This window comes from Acomys minous, assembly GCF_964271855.1.
Source record: "Acomys minous genome assembly, chromosome: 17".
In the NCBI taxonomy this organism is placed as follows: domain Eukaryota; kingdom Metazoa; phylum Chordata; class Mammalia; order Rodentia; family Muridae; genus Acomys; species Acomys minous.
In genome coordinates, this window is record NC_140500.1 from 24219227 (window position 1) to 24240753 (window position 21527).

Here is a 21527-nt window from a genome sequence, read left to right on the forward strand (position 1 = left end):
CATCTGAGCCTGTGTGGGTTGGGTACATGGTGTTATCCATCGTAAAAATTAGTGTACATTTCAAGAAGTTTCTACTAAGATGGTTCATGATGTAGACACAAGTCAGAGAGGCACAAACAAGTAGTTTTCACACCATATATGCCACCATTTGTGACTCTTGTGAGTGGGGCTCGTATCACCACCAAACCACCTCCTTAGCATGTTTATAAAACTTTGATCAAACAAGTGGACAGAGGGACAGATAGCACACACTCAGAATGGCCTACCCAGGTTCTCTGCACCCTCAGTAACTCCTTCTCAAAGCAGTTTGCTTGTTCATCAAGGAAATAGACACGAGCCAGGCATGGTGGTGCACACCTTTCAACCCAGCAGCAAGGAGGCAGAGTCAAGCGGCTAACCTGCTCTACAAGGCAAGTCCCAGGCCAGCCAAGGCTACATAGCAAGACTCTGTCTCAAAAGAATAAAAGAAATGCATTGGATCCTGGTTCTGCCTCTGTGTGTATGTGTGTGTGTGTGTGTGTGTGTGTGTGTGTGTGTGTGTGTGTGTGTGTCAAGTAGAGCACAGCATTATAGTCACAGGTGGTCTAGAGACATGGCCAGGTGGATGGAGATGTGAGGGGTGTAGACTCCCAGGTTTGAGCACAGTATACCTTCAGAACAGTGACCAAGCCTGTATCCAAACAGTCACCTAGGAGACAGAGCCAAAACCCACCCACAGGAGGACCACCACCCCAGGTTTCTACAGACTCTTCCAACACAAGACAGAAACTTGAAAACTGGCAAAGATTTTCCCTTGAAACTGACATGTCAAAAGCCGAGGAACCACCTGGGTAGGAGGGCTGAGCAGCTCATAGTCACAGGACACTTAGTCAAGTCACCGGAGGACTCGGGTAAATCTGCAGGGGCGTGGGTAGGCGTAACGCTCGGCTCGACGGGAAGAACTGCACGTCCCGTCGAGGTCGACAGCACTCAAGAGTGACTGGAGTTCCTCCCTGCCCCCTTAGAGGCCGGCCTGTCGCTAAGGCACGCCTGGGGCCTTGCTTTGACCTCCAGGCAACATCCTAGAAACTTTGCCTGCCTCCTGACTGATGCTCTCCAAAACCTAGACGGAAGGGTTCATTTCCGAAGCTCAGATCTCGGTCTGGTTCTCGGAGCTGAGGACATGATAATGCTACCCCCTTGTGGTCACATCTGGAAGTGACAGTACCCTGTGTCAAACCTCTAGCAAGAGGTTTGCTAGCTGAGAATGAGATTGTCTGAAGTAGGTGGGTCCCTCTGCTGGCGGAGTCTGAGCGGAGCCTCCTCTGTAAGGCCCCTCTGGGTCTGCAAAGGCTCAGCTGGCAAAGTTCACTCTCTCTGCATCAGCCCCTCACCCTGAATTACCCCGTGGGTGCACACACCCAGTAGTGCTAACAAGCAGGGTTGTGTGAGTCCAGGTGGTGAGGGGAGGGGCAAGGGAGGGGGCACTGTAACCAGTCTGCCTTCTTCTGTCTTACAACCAGGGTCTGGTCCCCTTTGTCCTTTCCTCTATCTCCCCTTTTTAATCCCATGATGGGGATGAGGAGAGGAAAGTGGTGGGAAGTAGGGATAGGGGACAATACAGGGTCACACATGACACTCTAGGGAAGGGGGAGTGTCCGATTTCTTCAATCCAAATGTATGATGGAGAACATCCGCCTGGGCCCATTATCTGCCTTCCCTCCCCCGCCACAGCAGTCGTACCTACTTTGTGATTCATAGGAACTCAAAAAAGAGGAGGCAGGACCCGTGAGAGCCACAACTTCACAACAAAGAGGGGGAGCAAGGCACAGACAGAGGACAGAAACCAGGCATGTTGGCAGGCGGTTGTGGGAGGAAGCTGGATTTAATGGCACGAAGGGAAGAGAGCCCAGCAACCAGCCAGGCTTTCACCTCCCCAGCCCTCCCTGGGACTCCCAAGCTGCCTTGATGCGGGCACGGGCACATCACACTGTTCGGACCACTCTGGAATAGGGGAGTGGAGACAGGAGGTACCCAGCTCGGAAGGTGGGTTCCAAATACCCCCTTTTGTCTTGTCTGCCCCAGCACCGAGGGACTGCTTCTGCTCTCTGCTGCTATAGCTGTCCCCACAGCCAGGCTCACAGCCATGTCAAAGGCCCTGGCCCCTAGCAGTTCGACTCCATTTCTGTCAGGGTGAGAAGGGATGTCATAGGTGTAGCGGGAGCGGTGGGTTCCGGTTGTTTCTTCTGCGGAAGGTCTTCAGCTGGGCACACGAGCTGGCGGAGCCTCTGAAAGGACGGTAGAGACAGTCGTCACGGCAGAGGAGGGGTGTCTGCCAGTGTTCCTCACCACCAACATCTGCCTACCCTCCAGCCGTAACCTGCTTCCAGATGCCAACCCCACTGTCACAGCTTGGGTCTTGTGGTTATCCCATGTCCCTTCTTTTTTATTTATTTATTTATTTATTTATTTATTTATTTATTTATTATGTATCCAATATGTATCAGATCACATTATAGATGGTTGTGAGCCACCATGTGGTTGCTGGGGATTGAATTTAGGACCTCTGGAAGAGTAGTCAGCCCTCCCACCCCCCACCCCCACGCCCCCACCCCCCACCCTGTGTCCCTTCTTAAGACTCCCAAGCATTCTTTCTCTGGATCCCTGGGTCCCACGTCAGCTCCCATGAAAAGCAACCCATCTGCCATCCCAGACCTACTCATCCAGTGAGGTCCCTCCCCATCACCGTTGTCCCTTACCTCTCTGAGTGGGCCCTTGAGAGTCCGAAGCTTGTAGATGCTCCAGGCAGGAATGCAGATCATGGAGGACAGAGCTAGGAGCCACCCCAGGGCGTCCCCCCACCACGGATATGTGTACTTCTTGTTGTAGGTCAGTGGTGTATATTTGATCAGGGAGAACAGAAAGGTTGCCTAGAGTAAAACGGAAGAGAAAGAGGTTGGTGTTGGTGTGCCATCGGCAGCCCCATTCCACCCCCACAGCTGTCTGGTAGGGCTTGTTCTCCCAGCAGGCTATGCTGCTTATCTAGATCAGTCAGTCTCCAAGCTCCACCCACATTCGGCTCAAAATCCACTCCTGGGTAGCCTTCTCCAGTGTGCACTCCCTGACACTGCAGGGCTCTTGGGTCCCCCTTCTCAGTGGGTTTTCATTAGGACATAGCTGTTGCCGTATCCTCCACTAAGAGTTGGCCATGAGGGCTCCAGTCTCTCTCTCTCTCTCTCTCTCTCTCTCTCTCTCTCTCTCTCTCTCTCTCTCTCTGCCCAACTACATGATATCAGGTACGCCATAGAAACTTCAGGAACTGCCGAGCCCCAACTCTCTGGAACATCCTAGCTTGAGCCTGTTCTGTCTGTAAAGTGAGGGTAAGGCCAACACTTCTCCTGTGAGATGCTGAGACACATGCATGTGTGTGCCAAGCACTCTGCGGACCAGTTACGGTGCTTACAAGCGTGATTCTGAGCAGGCTAGCATTGTGTGCCAGGACATCAGCCTCACGCTGTGCTCATGTCAACTTATCAACAACGCTGAGCCTTGGTTAATCCCTCTGTGGAAGGGCAAAGAGGAAATTATTATCTCCTATCTTATCTAATTAGAGGAAGAAGGAAAAATCTAAAGTGATGTCCAAGGCCTACGGAGCTATGAGCCTACACTCCGGTGCAACCACAATCCTCCTCCTCCCTGCACCCTGCCTTTACCCCTCGAGAGTTCCGTTACCGTGCACACAGCTGGTGTGAAAAAGAGCCAACAGTATTTGATAAGAGGCCATGGTTTGTACCCAATCATGTCCTCAATGTTGTCATAGAAGCGTCTGGCTCCTGTTTAGGGAGAAGGAAAGGGGACAAAAGACATGCTTTCAGGCTGGGAGAGGCCAGGATGGGGCCAAACAGACAAGGGACTCAGGGGAAAGCACTTGGCTAGGATTCACTGGCATACACAGCATCAGGTAAAGGCAGCGCCAAAGCGGTTAAGTGTTCGGACAGGACAAGGTGCGAGGCCCCTCAGGTGCATGAGGTACAGCTGTGACAGCATGTGAGCTGCAAACATCTCTTTTGTCTGAGAGTGCTGGCGTGGAAGAGTGTGCTAGGCTCAGGGCCCAGGGCAGAAGCCACTCACCATAAACCCAAGCCACGCAGAGGGACTCAAAGATGGCCACGAAGAGAAGGCACATGCCACTGGCTGCATAGTAGTCGAAGAGCTGAAACACGTACATGCCGCCCTGCGTGGGAGATGATTATTGGGAGGAAACAGAAGGGCAGACCCCCTAGGACTCCCATGACCGTGCAGCCTCACAGCAGGGCAAGGGTGGTGAGGCTCACAGCCAGCAAAGTAAGACAAGAGAGCTTTTAAACTCTGAAGCCCTGAGCAGCCACAGGCGATAGCTGGGGGTTGTTGTTGCTGTTGTTGTTGTTGTTGTTGTTGTTGTTGTTGTTGTTGTTCTGTTTTGTTTCATTTTTGTTTTTTCAATTGTCATTTTTGGATGGAAGATGGAGAACAGACCTGTTATTGTTGTCTCTCTGAGACTATTTAGGCTTAGACCCAAAAACTCCAGACAACATAAACAGTCTTTTAAGGAAGGATTGGGATAGCAGGTTTCTCAAGCTGATGGGTTCTGCCACCTGTCTTCTTCAAGGTGACACTGACAGAGGCTACCCACCCCGTAGGTACCTCTTTCCCTTTGAGGCCATCCCTGGGAAAGCATAGGATCCCACCTAGAGAGCTCGCTTTTTCCCATTCTAAGATTTCCCAGCCATTCTTTCCATATGTCCTCCATTACCCTGGAGCCAAAGTACCCCTCAATCATTCATTGTGGGGGTGCTAGTGTCCCCCCCCCAAGCCCTTAGGCCTGTCCTGTGGCCCTTCCCAGCAGGTGTCATTTTCCATTTGGCTTCTAATCTGGTCCTCTCCCCAGCCTCCCAGCCTCTCACCTCCGTAAGCATGATCAGTCCAATGAAAAAAGAGATGACAGACACAATAAGGATGAGGATCTCCCTCCGGTTCTTCTTGCGGAACACCCGGGGATACATGTCCACCAGCGCAGTCACCAGGCTTTCTACGCACACAAACTGGATGAGAGAGTAAGAGAAAGTGGGGGAAAGAGAGCGCCCACAGCAAGCCCTGTCAGCCAGCTCCAGCTTCCTTCCAGCCAGCCGCCTCCCTCGCCAGCTCCAGAGAACAGTCGCTATGAGCTGACCAACTCTGATAGCTCCTCACGGTCCTTGAAAAGGCCTCCACCTCTGACATCCACCCAGTCCCAAATGATTCAAGGTCTCCCAGGGTATAAGCTTAGCCTGCTCACACACACACACACACAACCATTCATCCCCTCAGGCTCGGAGTAGCCACCTCTGATACCTGGCTATCTAGTCCCAGGAGAACGACCATGAAGAAGAAACAGCAAGCCCACAGCGGTGAGAAAGGCAACATCACCACAGCACGAGGGTAGGCGATGAACGCCAGGCCAGGGCCTACAGCAAAAACAGAGGAATACAGTCCAAAGCCTGAGCCAGCTCCAGGCCTCTGCAACCCCAAAGCCTCTCAGGATGAGGCCATGGAATAGCAGAGCTGGAAGAAACTGCCCCCAAAGCTAGCATCAACAACACATCTCGACACAAGCTACCAAATGTCTACTTGGTTCCCAGTTTCCAAGACACCACCCACTGTATCACTGGCAACAAGAGAACCCAGAGACCCTAGCAATAAAGAAACATGCGTCTAACAAGGGTTCTGGACACTGAAATCAAACCGAGGGTCTCAAGCTAAGAATGAAGTGCGGGAGCTGGCAGCCCAAACAAATCCGTGAAGCTGACCTGAAGGGAAGCGAAAGGAAATGGGAGGGACCTGCTGAAAACTACAGCAGGGAAGGTTGCTTTACTGCGCTGACAATTGTAGTAAAAGACTAGATTTGGTCTGGACCTGCAATTTACTGTGGCTACCCAGAAGCCTTTTCTCTTCCTACCATGAGTGACCTAGCATCACTTTTAGAACCCATTGACACGTTTACCGTCAGATAACCGCTCCTCATCTGATTCAAATGGCAAGAGCCTGGTTAAGCTATTGGAAGCTTCCTCTGAAAAGCCAAGGGGTACCCTGCGACCTTGGACCCAGTTCCCACACTAGAACAGCTGGGATAATATTGGTATCAGTTTCACACTGTTTAAAGGGCCAGGTGCTCTTCACATAGCTTGTGCAATATACTGCTTCAACATCCTTTATGGAAAATGCTTGGGAGACTTTATTATTATTATTATTATTATTATTATTATTATTATTATTATTATTATTATTATTATTTAGAAATGTTTCTACAAACCACCATAGAGTTAGGTTTCCCCACTCTAAAAGTCTGAAATGCTCCAAAGTTAGAAGATTTTCCCGGCGTTATTACCTCTGGATCCTGGTGGCCAAAAGTGCACCTGTCTTCAGCCTCCCCCAGAACACTCACCTGACTCTGCCACCTCAGATATGGGTACGCCCTGCTCCTGAGACATGAAGCCCAGGATGGAGAAGATGGCAAACCCGGCAACGAAGCTGGTGCCACTGTTGAGGATGCAAAGAGCGATGCAGTCCCTGTGGGGTGCAGGCGGGAGAAGGAAGCAGGCAGCCAGGTCAGGGAAGAGCAGCGAGAAGCCCGCGCTTCCTGTCCAGGAGCTGACAGGAACCCCGGGATCATAGCCTCTCCCACAGCTGCAGAGGGCCAGGGGTGAGGCTCCCTGGCAGAATTTAGACTGTTCCAATTGCACCCATCCTCCATCCCCTTTGACCCCCGACTAGCTTACGTGGTGGTCCTGAAAGAATGATGCCATGTAGAAGGAAAAAAATTAAATATTCCGGCCTCTCCATTATCTCTGCCCTGGCATATGGCCACTAATGCTGCTACTATACTTCTGGGGACACAGTCACTCTGACATGAGCCCATGTGGTTCGGACATAGATAATTGCAAATAACAAATAATTTTTCTTAGACGTCTCGGTTTGCTCTTGAAATGCACAGTAGAATTTCTGGGGCTGTATTTCAGATAATATCAAAACCCTGTTAAACTCTTGAGTATGAACCAGGTAGGCAAGAGAGAGGGATCATAAAGCGAAGAGGCGTGTCTGGGAGGGAGGCCGAGGCAGTGACGTGAGGATGTGTAAGGACGCATCATTTGCCAGGGAGTGTCATCAAGACCTGGTCACCGTTGCGTGTGACGAGGCATGTGCCATTGCTTTCCAGCCTTGCTAGCATAGCTCTCTTGTACTGATGAGTCTCCTCAATCAGCCAGGGAAGACTGGGCACCTTATGTGGTCTTCTGGCCAATCACAGCTACCCTTTGAAAAGCAATCCTGCGCCCAGCCTATGTTACCTCTCCATAGCCCTGAGGTGCTAAGGTGGGATGCAGATGGATCGGTGCGTGAGCTAGCGCAGTCTGCCCTGATCTAGCTTGGCGAGAGGCAAAGGAGTCACCTGTAGCAGTTGTTATGGTACTGGTTGTAGCTTCCCAGAGCCGTGAGGCACCCCAGACAGATGGCAAAGGAGAAGAAGATCTGGGTGCCCGCATCCATCCACACCTACAAAAGGGGAAAGAGGAAGCTGAACCGTACGAAAGGCTACGCGTGTGTCTGTGGGAGGACAGAGGCATGCTCCAGGGCCAGGCTCACGGTGGTAGCAGACCTGTTCCCATCTCTCACCTAGTGCCTCGCCACCTTGGGCCCTTAAATAGAGTTTCTTAAGGATGCCACAGGATGGAACAGATGTTGGTCATTGAAAGAAAACTAGCAGAGGAGAGGATGCTCTAATCTAGAGCTGGCTGTCAAGCGGTCAGTCACGGCCCTTGGCTCTGCCTCATGTTCTCCTATCAGGTCTCATGGCAGTGTGATCAGCAGTGAAGGCATTTCTAGGAATGTGGGTCCATCATACCAAAGCCACCTCACGCCCGTAGCTTTGCTCCACAGGACCCCATGTCTTAAAAAGCAGAGAATAGTCAATCCTCCACTCACAGGAGTCCAGGGGATTGAAGTGAAGAGTAAAACCCTCCCCCACCCCCACCCTAACCTCAGTGCGGCTGTCACTGTTATCTCAGCTGCCTGGCCTAGCCTTACATGTTGTGCTTTAGAGATCTAACAGCTAGAATAATATCCCAATGAGAAGGGGGGAAAAAACAGCAAGGCGCAGGGCTAAGCTGTTCTGCAAGGTTGCAGAAGGTGGGCTCTGGAGGCTACGGGCCTCTCACCTCCCATCATTTCCTCCCTCAGATAACAAGTCCAGTGCTGCCCTCACTTCTGGCCCCACACAAAGCTCTCTAGTCTCTTCCTGCCCCTCCCTAATTCCTTAACCAAAACCACCACCCTCAGTCTCCTTGCCCTTTGCTCACCCCACCCTCCTCTCTCTCTCTCCCTCTCTCTCTCTCTCTCTCTCTCTCTCTCTCTCTCTCTCTCTCTCTCTCTCTCTTCTCTCTCTCTCTCATCATACTCAGTCCTACTCAAGTACCGAGCTTCCTCTGCATGGTGGGAGTCTTGGAGACCCATGACAGCTCACCACCTCAGAATCACTCCAAATCCTGAGCCAACATCCTATGGCTGAGACACCAAATCTCAAAGGCTGGAGGAGAACCCAGAACTCGTACCTTTTCCAAAGCTCCCTGGTGATGCTAAGAGTCAGCTGTAGGATCACTGGCATGTAGTCCTTGAGAAAGGGCATCAGTTGTCCTTCCTCTTACTATATAGTTCTGTCTCTACAGGCCCAGGGGACCAAACGGAGAGATAGCAGAGAAAAGGGGAGAGTGGCTGCAGCCTTCTGTCCTCTCTTTACTGCCTCTTTAGAACCCCTCCAGGGGAAAGCCAGCAGCAGTAGGAAACACAGCAGAGGGTGGGGAAGGGCCGGAGCTCGCCAGAAAATAACACAGGAGGTAGAAGGCACCAGATAACCATGTGGGGATATTGCAGTGGGGCAAAGTGAGGGGGCTGAGCCTTTACTGGCAGCTGGGCAAGCACGGTGCAGGATTGGGGAGACCACAAGGAGAGGTAAGGGTGCTTTCGGAATTCAGAGTGATGCCACCCATGTGTGGCTGTTCCTTCATGCTGTTCCAGATCCTCTGCTTTCCAAAAACTGTCCTAGTTATCTCAGGGAAGCACAGCGGCGTCTCATTGTTTTGTCCTTTTCTTGCCCGACTCCATAGGGTCTGGGCCACTTAAAGAGCAAGACACTGAAGCAAAGGACACTAAGATGGAGAGGGTATCCCTGGGCTGGAGGTGAGAGGGCTGAGTTAATGGGACAGCTGTCATGATGCCAGCTGCTTTCTCCCAGATAGGCCACTCAGGCCATGGCTGTACAGCCTGCTGCAAGCCTCGCTAGCCTTGGACTTTTGCCCCATGCCTCACAGTGCATTGGCCCTGCGTTACAAGGGCACCCTCTGTGTAACTACAGAGACACTGTCATGGCCCTTAGGCAAGCACCAGCTCCATCCTGTGACCATGCATACTTGCGAACTTGGATTTGGAAAGAACTCTTCAGAGAAACCATGACTTGGCTGTTTGCCTCACCTAGCAGGGGCTGGGGACAGGGAAGCAAAATGGGCCGCATCAGGAGCGTGGTTAATGAGAACAGAGAAGCTGCCACAGGAGGGCGAAGAGTTCAGAGCTCCAGGGTCAGATGTGGCCTTTGACAAAGCCCTCCGGCTGTGAGCTTGGCAGGCCACGCTCTGTGCAGCTGCAGCCCACCAAGCCTGCTGGGGTAGGAAAATGGAACAGGACAAATGGGTGGGGGGAAGGCCTCAGGAAACACAGCAAGCTGTTCTGCTCCCCCCACCACAGGCGACCCACTCCCAGATCGTTCCAGGCACCCTGGGTTTCAGAACAAAACTCTGATGTGTCTCCCACTGGGCCACAAGATTGACCCAGAAAAAAAAAAAGAAGAAGTATGAAAAACACTTGGTGGAATGTGGGTAAAAAGAGGTCTTTGGGGGAGAGAGGAAGAGAGAGAGAGAGAGAGAGAGAGAGAGAGAGAGAGAGAGAGAGAGAGAGAGAGAGAGAGAGAGACCTCAGCAGATCCAGGAATGTTGTCTCACCCCTCATATTTGTGGATAAGTGCTTGCTATTCTGAGAAGGGCAGCAGCTTACAATGGAAGAACAACAGTCAAACAGATCTGGACCCCAGCCCACCTCTGTTCATTCCTGGCTGCTTGATTTGACCTCTCGGAACCATGCTGTCCTCATCAGAAAAATCAGTACAATGACGAACGAAGTAACATACGTGAACTGCCTAACGCATAAGCAAATGTTAATTCCCTCCCCTAGAGTAATAAAAATGTAGCCCTTAGAACTCAGACCATTCATAGGCTTTCAGAGGACCATGGTGGCAAGTGCCGTGTCATCCCAGCACTTGGGAGGCAGAGACGAAAAGATCAGGAATTAATTCAAGGTCATCTTTACTACAAAGCAAGTTCCAGTCCAGCCTGTGTGTGTGTGTGTGTGTGTGTGTGTGTGTGTGTGTGTGTGTCTGTCTGTCTGTCTGTCTGTCTGTCTGTCTCTCGTCTCAAAATGAGTACTCAAGACCAAACCTATCCCTCTCACATACTAGCTTTGCTTCTTGACAAGTCTCTTCAGTTTCCTAGGCTTTCATGTCTCCATCTATAAAACGAGGCCAACGCCTGACTCAGGATGCATTTGGTGATTAAAACAATCCAAGCATGTCAGGCCTGGTGGGCGATAAGCACATCACACGTATGAGCAGCTTTTGTTTCGACTCTCAACAGATAACACCAAGATAAAGAACGAGTTTTAATCTATGGCCACAACACCCCACTTCATGAGAACTGCAACATACAGGGGGTTAAGTTTTCATGGGGCTCTCCCGGCCCTTATTCGTTGTTGGCCAAAGTTCAGTAGAACAAGAGGTCAAGATGAGGGAGAGAAACATGGCCTCAGCAAAGCAGGTGCTGTGTTCCTAAGAGCCAGTTCTCAGCATGAGCCCCGGAGCCTAGGAAAGGCAGGCAGGATCCCAGCCAGAACACAGCAAGCCTGGCAGAGAGGCGGAGATGAGAGCGGAGCCCAGCAGTTCCCCCTGGCTCCTCTCCGCCTCTGCTCTTGGTGGGAGAGATGCCTTTAGTCTTTGTGTTACCTAGTGGGGATTCTGTACCCTTCTCAAGTGCCAGGCAAACACCAGTTGGAATTATCACACTCCCCAAGAGTGCCAACTACATTCAATTAGTGCCCAGCAGGATGTCCCTCCCAACAGGCAACACTCAGCTCACTGACGGCAACCACCTACCTTCAACATGGAGTTGTAACCGGGCTGCCCTTGGAACTACTCCCTGCCCACAGCCACAAAGCCTACAGAACAAGCGTGTGAGTTCCCTGTGTCCACGACAGCTGCCTGGGAAATAGACGATGGGGACAGGAGTTCAACGTAATCTCTCCTCTCTGAGGCAATCCAGACACAGCTTCATTAACCCCCGGAGTTGAAGACCCACACTCATGTCTTCTGGAAATGATTATATACTAAACACTACACCTAGAGCCGGCCTGGCACAGAATGACCGCAGCTCAATACCGGTTTTGGTGACTGACTCGCACAAGAAGTCAGGGTGAGCAGACAGGGACCTTGCCTTCCAGACTTGCTGAGAAAGCCTGTAGGATCTGCCACCGTCCAGACCGGCTTCCAGTTGCAAGTGTAAAATCAGACAGCCTTAAAGCCCAGGCGTAGAGGGCTTGCCTGGCAATGCATCATGCCCTGCTGTCGTCTCCAATACCACAAAATCTAAAGACGTCTCTAGGCCTCAGTTTCTCTATGAATAAAATGGGAGTAGCTCGTTAATATAGTGTAAGGATTAGCTAAAATAAGACAGGGGAACCTTTTTTGTTTGTTTGTTTGTTTGTTGTTGTTGTTGTTGTTGTTGGTTGGCTGGTTTTTCGAGACAGGGTTTCTCCATGTTATCTTGGCAGTCGTGGACTCGCTTTGTAGCCCAGGCTGGCCTTGAACTCACAGCGATCCGCCTGCCTCTACCTCCTGAGTGCTGGGATTAAAAGCATGAGCCACCACACCTGGCTTAGACAGGGGAACAGCTTAATAGTGACAGGGACAGAGTGGTCATTAGCTATAAATAGCTAATTAGGACAAAGCCACAAATAGTGGGCTCCTTCCGTCTCTCAGCCTACCCGCCTGGCCTTGCCTTCCTGCTCTCAGCCTTACCTACATATAAAAGAGAGCTTCTCCTCCCCGCCCCCACCCACCCACCCCCTTTCATGGCTCCGTTGTTCCAAAACCTCAATGGGTTTCTTCTGCAAGGTGGATCCAAGCCTGCCTTTACCTGCCCACACTGCTGCCCTGGAGCTGCCTGCTTACTGTCTATGATCCATCACAACCCTTTAGTTCCAGGCAAAGACTAAGGGCTCTGGAACCACGGAACAGAAATACCACTCGGGAGGCAGAGGCAGGGGGATCGCTGTGAGTTCGAGGCCAACCTGGTCTACAAAGTGAGTCCAGGATGGCCAAGGCTACACAGAGAAACCCTGTCTCAAAAAAAAAATACCATGTGTGCCCTAGGGCCACAGTCTACCCGTCTGCACAGTAAAGCAGCTGTGCAGGTTGAGCTCCAGAGTCCCAGAAGCTCCAACAGCTCTAGTCCTAGATAGCTCGGCTCCAAAGCCTGACCAAGTCCCAGTGGCCCTTGCACCAGTTTCATAGCAGCCTGCTCTTTGTGCTTTCTGAGAACCCAGAGAAGAGAAGGCTCCCAGCCCACAGGAAGACTCGAGGAGGCTTGAGTTTGTGAGGAGATCCTGACCAGGGCAGGCCTGACTGCTGGCAGCCATGGCTGCTCTGAGAAGACTTGCAATTCCTCCAGAGGAGGCTGAAGACTTGGGAACTCTGGACCGAGCCAAAGTTCTGCTCAAAGGGGAGCTGTTGCCTCAGGCCAGGGGGACTCGGGAGCCCTGTACCATCCCTTGCCTTGCTATCTTCCAGCAACTTCGCGGATAGGGCTTGTGTCTGCCTTTTTTTTTTTTTAATCACTTGGAAGGCTATCCAACAGTCTTCTAGGTGTTGGGAGGGGAGGCACTTGCCCTCAAGTCCTTCCCCCCACCCCCACCCCAAGGGTCCTTGTGTTGACACGTCCCCCGGAACCAAGAGGAACATTACTGACTGATACACATCCTCCCCACTGAGCCAAGGGAGCTCAGGCAGCATGTAACACTGGGTAGCCTTCTCTCCGTGCTTCTGCTGCGTGGCCAGCCTTCCATTAGGCTGCGGAGGGGACACTTGCCAGAAGCACGGGCTTCCTGCTCAGGCTACTTCACCCCCACCCCCACTGTGAAGTAACACAACCCTCCAGTGCTCCTGCCTGGACTCAGCAAAGCTCTGGGCCCTGGAGTGAGAAAGAGATCTAGGCCAGCAAAGCCTGAAGCCAGAAAGTGACAACTGACAGGAAATCTGACACCAACCCAGCTGCTGTAGGAGGAGCAGGAAGCAGAAGCTGGACAGGTCGGGGGTCACTGGGCCAGAGAGAAAGAGAAAGAGCACCGCAGGGCAAAGGGGATGGCAGGCTGAAGGGGGAGAGACAAAGGAGGAGGTTAAGAAAGAAGCCTGGGATTTGATAATGAGGAGAGAAAGGGGGCGTGGTCTACCAGTAAAGGTGCTTAGTGATATTTGTACTCCTCAAGGATTATTGGCAGGGTGCCCAGTGCCCTGGGCGCCCTAGGGCAGCTGTAGGCCAAGAAAGAACAGTGCCAGGCACCCTATGACCACAAGAAATTGCTAGCACGTATCTGCAGAAGGGAGCACCCCCACCCCCACCCCATGGACCATCATCACCACAGATGCATTGGGGACCATCCAGGAGCTGGGATACTCCATATGGCTCAAGCACCCGGGAAGCCATGGGGTGGTGCTGTCGAAGCTTCTCACCTGGGGGTCCCACAGGCGTGTGATGTTGGGGTACAGGTAAAACTGAATCCCTTGGGCTGCACCAGGCAGTGTCACTCCTCGAATCAGCAGGACCGCCAGCATGAGGTAGGGGAAAGTGGCTGTGAAGTACACCACCTGACCAAGGCAGAGGAGAAAGAAGGGAGTGAGGACGGAAGGGGCCTGCGGGAATTCACTAGCAGGGGAATGGAGTCTGATGGAAGAGCTCCCATCCCATGGAAAAGGCCAAGGGAGTTCCCCTGCTGCCCAGCTGTTCAGCTCTGTATCTCGAAGACTGGAACCAAACTCATCTCTCCTTTCCTCCAGCCCCCGCCCCACCGCCCCGCCACCTCCCCCCCCCCATGCTATCCAGGACTTGTGGAGTGGCCGGATGAACACAAGCATTTGCCAACACAAGTGCTTAGAGCTACAGCGTTGGTGTCAAGTATGCAAATGTCTATGCCATGTGACCCCTTCCTCCTTGGGCAGTCAGATTAGGAAAGAAGATTTATGAGAAGCCTCTGGGGCAGGAGTCCAGAGGAGCTCAGGATGCACACACACACACACACACACACACACACACACACACACACACACCACTTCAGACTTGCTAGGGCAAAGAGAGGCCAAAATTCTTGTATTAACTGATAAACATTGTGAGGTATGTGGTCTAACAGCATCCTCTATCCACTGAGCTGTTTCATAAAATGGGGACCCGTTGACTTGGTTAGATTTGCTAGATACTCGCACACCCTATAGACTCCAAACTGGAGTTCCTCTGGTGCTGCCCTTTCCCTCCTCCCCCTCCCCCCCCCCCCCCCCCCCGCCTCTCTTTCCATTTGTCTCCCAGGAGTACGTGGATGGAACCCATGAGAAGCACAGACTCAAGGAAGGGAAGCCACGTAAACCTATATGTCAGTCTGTCCTGTCTTGATGAGGCTAAACCAAGAGGCAATAGCCCCTGGGAAAGGAAGGCTGTCCTGGGATGGGAGGGGCAGAAGCTCACCAGCACAGACCTTGCCTGTGGACTTGACCCCTTTCCAGATGCAGAAGTAGCAGATGATCCAGGCGAGCAGGAGGCACAGGACCAGCTCCCAGCGCAGGGACCCCAGATGCTGGATGCCATCCGAGAGCTTCAGGACTCGCCTCCTGAGAGAAGAGATGTATCCTGTCCTCTTTCTTGGGTTTCTTTCCTTCCTTCCTCTTTCTCCCTTCTATGTTATTGTTTATTATTATTATTATTATTATTATTATTATTATTATTATTATTATTATTATTATTGGGGGTGTTCCTATTTAGCTCATAGAACCTAGGACCACAAATATGCTAGGCAGCCACCCCAACGCCGACGGACGGTTCATGGATGGGCAGCAGAGGTGAACCACCAGCCTCTTTTCTAAAGGCTTGTCCACTCCTTGCACTGGGACCTGCGATGCTCTCCTTTACACAGATATGGAGGTAGATCTAAAGTGTGGCTAGCACGCACTGTGCCCAGCTCAGTGTGCTCGGAGTCTTCGCTGAGCATGGGGGAGGGGTGCAGGCATATACTTCCCCGTCTATCTGAGGATGCTTGGTGTCAGGGATAAAGCCTTGGGGGATAGCACTTGGGGATAGGGTCTAGATGGCATGTGTGGCACCTTCAGCCAGAGGGGAAGACAGTCAGGAGTAGAGGTGCTCTCTATGTATATGGACACAGTAACACGAGAATCATAAGAGTTAATCTGAGAACAGCCCTGTATTACCCAGAGTAAAAGGTACTGTGGAACTAAGTCACGTAGCTTCTGCCCAGGAAAACCCCCAGCCCAGGCCCTTCCTTAGAAGATGCAGCCCCATCCAAATGAGAGATGGGGGCCTCACTTACTCCCAGAACTCGATGACAGGGGAGGTGGCATTCTCAGAAGTCACACTCAGTGAGCCGTTGGCCTTCTGGAACTCCACACAGTTTTCTACCCACAAACCCCAAGGAAGGAAGGAAAAGAAAGCTCGTCAGTCAACATTGGGCATGACTAAAGAGAATAGGATCAAAGCAAGGTGGCTGGGGGGCCCTGGCCTAGAATCCCGTGGTGAACCCTACACCTCCCGCCGTGTTAGCAGCCTTCCAGGAGCCCGCCTCTCACTTCTCACACACTCCTGCTGCGGACTTTCCACCATTTGTCTAGAGATTCTCATTAAAGCGTGGTCCAACAGCACTCAGAAAGAGGCTCTGTGGGCCAGGTGCTTCGAAATATAAGCTGTCCCTGGGGAGCCGTCCCAGGTGGAGCCGCGGCCCTCGGAGAAATGGTAAGAGCACTTTCTAGGAAAGTCACAGCATCACGGCCAAGAGCACAGATGCAGGGGCAAGGTCGGAGAGTGCTGGCTATGTTGGCTGTGTGGCCTCCGGTGAGAGTTTAGCACCCCAAGCCCGAGCGTCACTCCCTTGCTCTCTACAACACGGATATTAGTATGAGTGACTGATGGGACAGTAAATGAAGATGTAAACATGAAGCAAGAAAATGGTAGCTCTTTGTCACCTGCACATCACTTGGGAATTTTATATAATGTTGACACTCTTTTTAATGTTTTGTCATCAATATAATGTTGGGGGAATACAAAGGCAAGGTAGCTCAGTGAGCAAAGGTGCTCACCACCAAGCCTGACAATATATACCACTTCTTTCTATATTCCTGCCTGCTTTGTTCACAGTGTGTGTGCTGGCTGGTTTTTGTGTCCATTTGACACAAGCTACAGCCATTAGATGGGAGGGAGCCTCAGTTGAGAAAATGCCTCCCTAAGCTTGGGTTACCCTATAGAGCATTTTCTTAGTGATTGATTGGGGGAGGGCCCAGCGCTGGTCCTGGGCTCTATAACTAAGCAGTCTGAGAAAGTCATGAGGGCAAGCCAGGAAGCAGCACTCCTCCATGGCCTCTGCATCAGCTCCTGCCTCCAGGATCCCGCCCTGTTTGAGTTCCTGTCCTGACTTCCTTCAGTGATGGACAGTGATGTGGAAAGCTGAGTAAGCCCTTCCCTCTCAAGTTTGCTTTTGGTCATGGTGTCTCATCACAGCAGTAGTGACCATAACTGAGACAGTGTGTCTCTTGCCACCCAGCGACAGCCCCAGGAGAGTAGGCCCCTTTGCCTTCATGTGCTGCTGCCAGTCGCAGGGCTTAGATTAGAGCTTGATCCCTCAGCCTTCAGCATTTCTTGACATCTTCTAAGGTAGGCTGCCAGTTTGTGCCAGAATGAAGCACTCTCTCCGCCCCATTGCCTTTCCAGCTAGTAGGACAACCAAATCAGTAAGCAGCAAGAGGGAAAGTGCCCAGGAGGGCCAAGGGTCAGTGCAAGGCCATCAGAACGTTTGAGAGGAGCCCTGCTGCAGTCTTGGACTGTTGGGAAGCATCCTTCTAAAATGTGGCTTTTCATTTGATGAAGATGGTGGATGCAGGTGGTACCAGGGATGGGCAAGGACTTGCCTGAGAAGGGAGTGTGAGACACTAGGCCACTGGTTGTCATGGTGAGTTAGGAGTAACAGGCAGAGGCCAGATCCTGAAGGTAGAATGAAAGCTAATCTGAGCCTGGCAAAGCAAGGATTCAAAGTGCAGTGACTCGGAATCAAGGGGTTTCTCCGTACAAGAACGCATTAACCGTTGCTGTTACCACTTCATACGGCCTTGGGGACTGGCACTAAAAGATCCTTGGACAGTGACCATGACACAGAGCAATGAGAAGCAAAGGAAAGCAGCGGCCAGCATGCTCTTCATCTGTGACATCCGGCGAGGGAGCCACTAGCCCATCCAGTGCTTAAAAAGAAAATTCCACAGTCCTGTTCTTCAGATGCCCTGGCCATGTGTCAGGTGCTCAGTAGCCACGGGGACAGCACAGAGAGCACAGCTGTCCTCAGAGGCTGGGTTATTGAGAAGTCTCACCCCAGATGCCTTTGCTATTATCACGGTCCTCAATACATCAGCTTCAATGGCTCTATTGCTCACATGTCTTTACAAACACAGAAGTTAATTGGTATCATAAATTTCATTGATAATGGACAAAACAGCTCATGGCTGAGTGGAACCCGGATAAATTACAAGTTTGGCAAACTTAACATCATACCACATGCGAAGAACAAATAGGTTGACATATCAAACAGGCCATGTTTCAGGTAGAAATGAATCGGTGACTAAACACAGAAAAAGAAGTCAGCTCCATTTGCAGAGTACACAAATAGAACATATCAGGGGTTTTTTTTTTTTAAGTCCATGACATCTTGCTTGTGAGGCTGATGATGCCTCACATTGGAGGGGACTGTTAGACAAGGAAGCCAGGGCCTTGTCACACACCAGATCGTGTGCTCTATCACTGAACTCCACTCCAGCCCCCCCCCCCCCCGCCGCCGACTCTTTTTCTTCGTATAAATTCATCATAACCTGTTTGGTTGACTCTGAGTTCAAAACAGGAGCCAGAGATTAGATGCTTGGGATACAGTGACAGCTCGCTCCTGGTTAACGTGGCAAGGCAGGAAAAGGAAGTGGGCTCCCCGGTAGTGATTTTACCTGTATTCCACTCGTGGCTGCAGCTTCCCCAGGGGAGGTCAGTGGTGAAGCTACTGAAGAGGTAGAAGAGGGCCCAGGCCAGGACAACGATGTAGTAGACATTGAGGAGACTGACGATCATCTGTGAGGCATAGCCGATGCCTGGGGAGGGGACTGAAGCGTTGGGCCGGGGCAGTGCAAACAGCCTCACACACCACCCACGCCTGTGCAGGAAGGGACTTGCATGCCACTTTCAGGGCCCACGGCAAGAAGTGCTAGGCCTAGCCTCCTGGCCAAAAGAGTAGAGTTTCTAAGCTCCGATGGTCTCCTGGGTTGGTCCAGCACTTTTCTCTTGTCTTCTGCTGGTAAGCCTAAACTTCGGTATTTATCAGGCCTTGAATTATCTTTCAAAAGCACAAGACCAGAGCTAGGCAGAATAGCGCACACCTGTGATCTCACAGATTACCACCACTTGAAAAGACGCCCTCGTCTGCATAGTGAGGCCCTGTCTCAAAGTAAGGGACACCAACTCTACTATGACAATAGTTTAATTCTCCACAGTTCATCTGATAGGTTTCTGAAGCAAAAATACAAGAACGTGGCTGAGGATATTATGGCCCAGTTGGTAAAAAGTTTGCCTTGCCAGCATGAGGACCTGAATTTGATCCACAGAACCAGATGTGGTGGCATGTGCTTCTGGTCCCACAACCTGGGGAGGCGCAGACAGGCAGATCTTTAGGACTCCCAGGCCAGCCAGACTGGCCTACTTGGAAAGTCCTAGGCCAGGAGAGACTATGTCTCAAAACAAACAAACAAACAAACAAACAAACAAACACAAAAAAGCAGACAGTGCCTGAGGAAAAACACCTAAGGCTGACCTCTGGCCTCCATAGACAAGCACGCACAGCCACACACACACACGCGCAGCCACGCAAACACGCATGTGCGCACACACACAGGCACACATGTGCGTGCACACACACACACACACACACACACAGGTACACACGCCCGTGCACATGCACACATACAGGCACACACACACACAAAACCAGCAATTCACACAGAAGAAAAAACAAATGCTGAATGAACAGTTTTAAAATATTCCTCATCTCTAATAGCTACCAGGGTGTGAAATAACACAGTAAGATGCCAATTCTCGTAGCTACCGCTTTGGTGATGTTTTTAAGAGAAGGCCCCATATAGTCAAAGGGGCCCAGGTTGGTCTTAAACTCTCAGTATCCTGCCTCAGCATCCTGAATGCTAGCATTGCACACGTTTTACCCACCCAGGGCTTCCTGGTAAAGTTTGTTTAATTGGTTAGTTGGTTGGCTGATCAATCAATTGATTAATTGATTTTACGAGTGTTGTAACTCAGTGGTCTTTATACTTGTTTAGACATTAGAATGTTCTACAGGACTAAGGATATAGTTCAGTGGTAGAACATGTATGTTCTGAGTTCAATTCTGAGCGACACAGGAAATGAAAGAGGATTTTCAAGAACTTTTAAAGAGACAGACGACTCTCCTGTGTTGTGGCATTGTCAATCAGTTAACACTTCTACAGGACCATCTGATGAGCCGACTGGAGCATCACCAACTTGGTGTCTATTTGATCTAATGATCCCGCTCCAGGAGTTTGTCTCTAAACAAATCATTTCAAAGCAGGAGGGAACTTTCTATATAAACAGAGGTGCTAGAATATGAAAGTTTTATAAATAATTGAAAATGAGCACAATGCCTCATGCAGAGAACTTATAAATTATGGTGTATTCACTTGATGGGAGTTTACAAGCCATCAAATGATCACAGTGCAGAAAATGGAAAACAAAACAAACTGAAAGTCAGACGCTAAATCACATCTACTGCATAGCAATGCATTATAAGGGCTACAGAAAGGAGAAAAAAAATAGTGAAATAAAACTCCCTCCAAACCAGAAGTAACCCAAATAGAGCTTGATAAGTAAAGGGGCTAAGCAGTGCCATGAGGAGAGGAGGGAGGGGAAGTGCCTATCTGGATGTTAATTAATTAATGAAACAAAAAAATCTTTTTTATATAAGGGGCTGGCTCAGCAGTTAAGAGCTTTGAATGCTGTTCCAAGGAACCCAGGTTCAATTCCCAGCATCCACATGGCATCACACAAACCTATATGCAGGCAAAGCACCAATGCACGTAAAAATACAAATTTTGAAGATGTTTTTTAAAATGAAAGTCTCTTTTTAAGTGTTTTCTAATTGACTAAATATGTCCTGTTAATGTTAAATCATTCTTATGTATTTAAAGCACATACAGTAAAATATCACTGCAGCCCACCCACTCAATCCAAAGCCTTTGCCTCACTTCTACACTTACTTCTCCTCATTCTATTTGATGAACCAAGACACTAGCTCAGTCTGCAGCTCACAGATGAAAAGCAGAGTAATATGGAGACTCGGGGTCCCGTTTTAATGTCCGAACTGTTGCTCACCACTTGGTCACCCTAAATAAGGGTTATAAGCACTAGTTCATGACCCTGGAATTGGACACAGAGTTAGCCACTCACCCTCAAAGATGGGACAGATCTTCCTCCAGGCTGTGATGCCTCCCTGGTTGGTGTACTGGCCAAGCGCTGTCTCCAGGAAGAAGACAGGAATGCCACAGGTAAAAAGGAAGATGAGATAGGGGATAAAAAAGGCACCTGTGGGTAGAAAGTTGGATGCCCGTTACCTGGCAGCCGTCTCTTCGTGGTCCACATTCATCTCCTTTTAGTACCACCCCACACTGATGGTTGGCATCTTAGAGGCAGGAAGCATGCAAACTGCAGGTGACACTACGTACTTATCTGTTATCACAACAGGGAGCAAGAGGCACCAAATTATCTGGAGCTGTGTGGTCCCATGTTTTGTCTTCACTGCGCAGTTTGAATCAATGCCCGCAAGGTTTACTCCCCACTCAACAGCAATTGCTGCCTAAGTGACATATCACTTGTGGAAATAGCACGGGGACCAGCGAAAGATAAGTACCAGGAAATCTCAGCACAGACTATAATTTTTTTTTTATTTTAATTTTTTATGGGCAAAAAGAATGTCCTTTTATTTTTTATTTTTTAATTTTTTTCACTTTACATCCCAATTGTAGACCCCTCCCTCATCATCTGTCCCTCCCTCCCTCCCTC

General features: G+C 50.6%; 1 protein-coding gene across 2 annotated transcripts in view; it reads right to left on the bottom strand.

Moving 5' to 3' along the window:
* Positions 1–1845: 1845 nt before the first annotated feature.
* Positions 1846–21527, bottom strand: part of SLC6A13 (solute carrier family 6 member 13) — a 39020-nt gene continuing 19338 nt past the window's right edge. The window contains exons 3-15 of one of the 2 annotated variants that reach the window (XM_084766728.1): positions 20916–21050; positions 18395–18547; positions 15733–15817; positions 14887–15019; positions 13874–14008; positions 7442–7545; positions 6440–6564; positions 5350–5462; positions 4923–5060; positions 4111–4213; positions 3712–3812; positions 2739–2909; positions 1846–2267 (exon numbers count right to left, since the gene is read on the bottom strand). In XM_084766728.1, the coding sequence (XP_084622854.1) occupies positions 2145–2267; positions 2739–2909; positions 3712–3812; positions 4111–4213; positions 4923–5060; positions 5350–5462; positions 6440–6564; positions 7442–7545; positions 13874–14008; positions 14887–15019; positions 15733–15817; positions 18395–18547; positions 20916–21050 (1619 nt within the window). In that variant the 3' untranslated portion in view covers positions 1846–2144. The remainder of the gene's footprint in view (positions 2268–2738; positions 2910–3711; positions 3813–4110; positions 4214–4922; positions 5061–5349; positions 5463–6439; positions 6565–7441; positions 7546–13873; positions 14009–14886; positions 15020–15732; positions 15818–18394; positions 18548–20915; positions 21051–21527) is intronic. The other variant, XM_084766729.1, reaches the window with a different exon arrangement.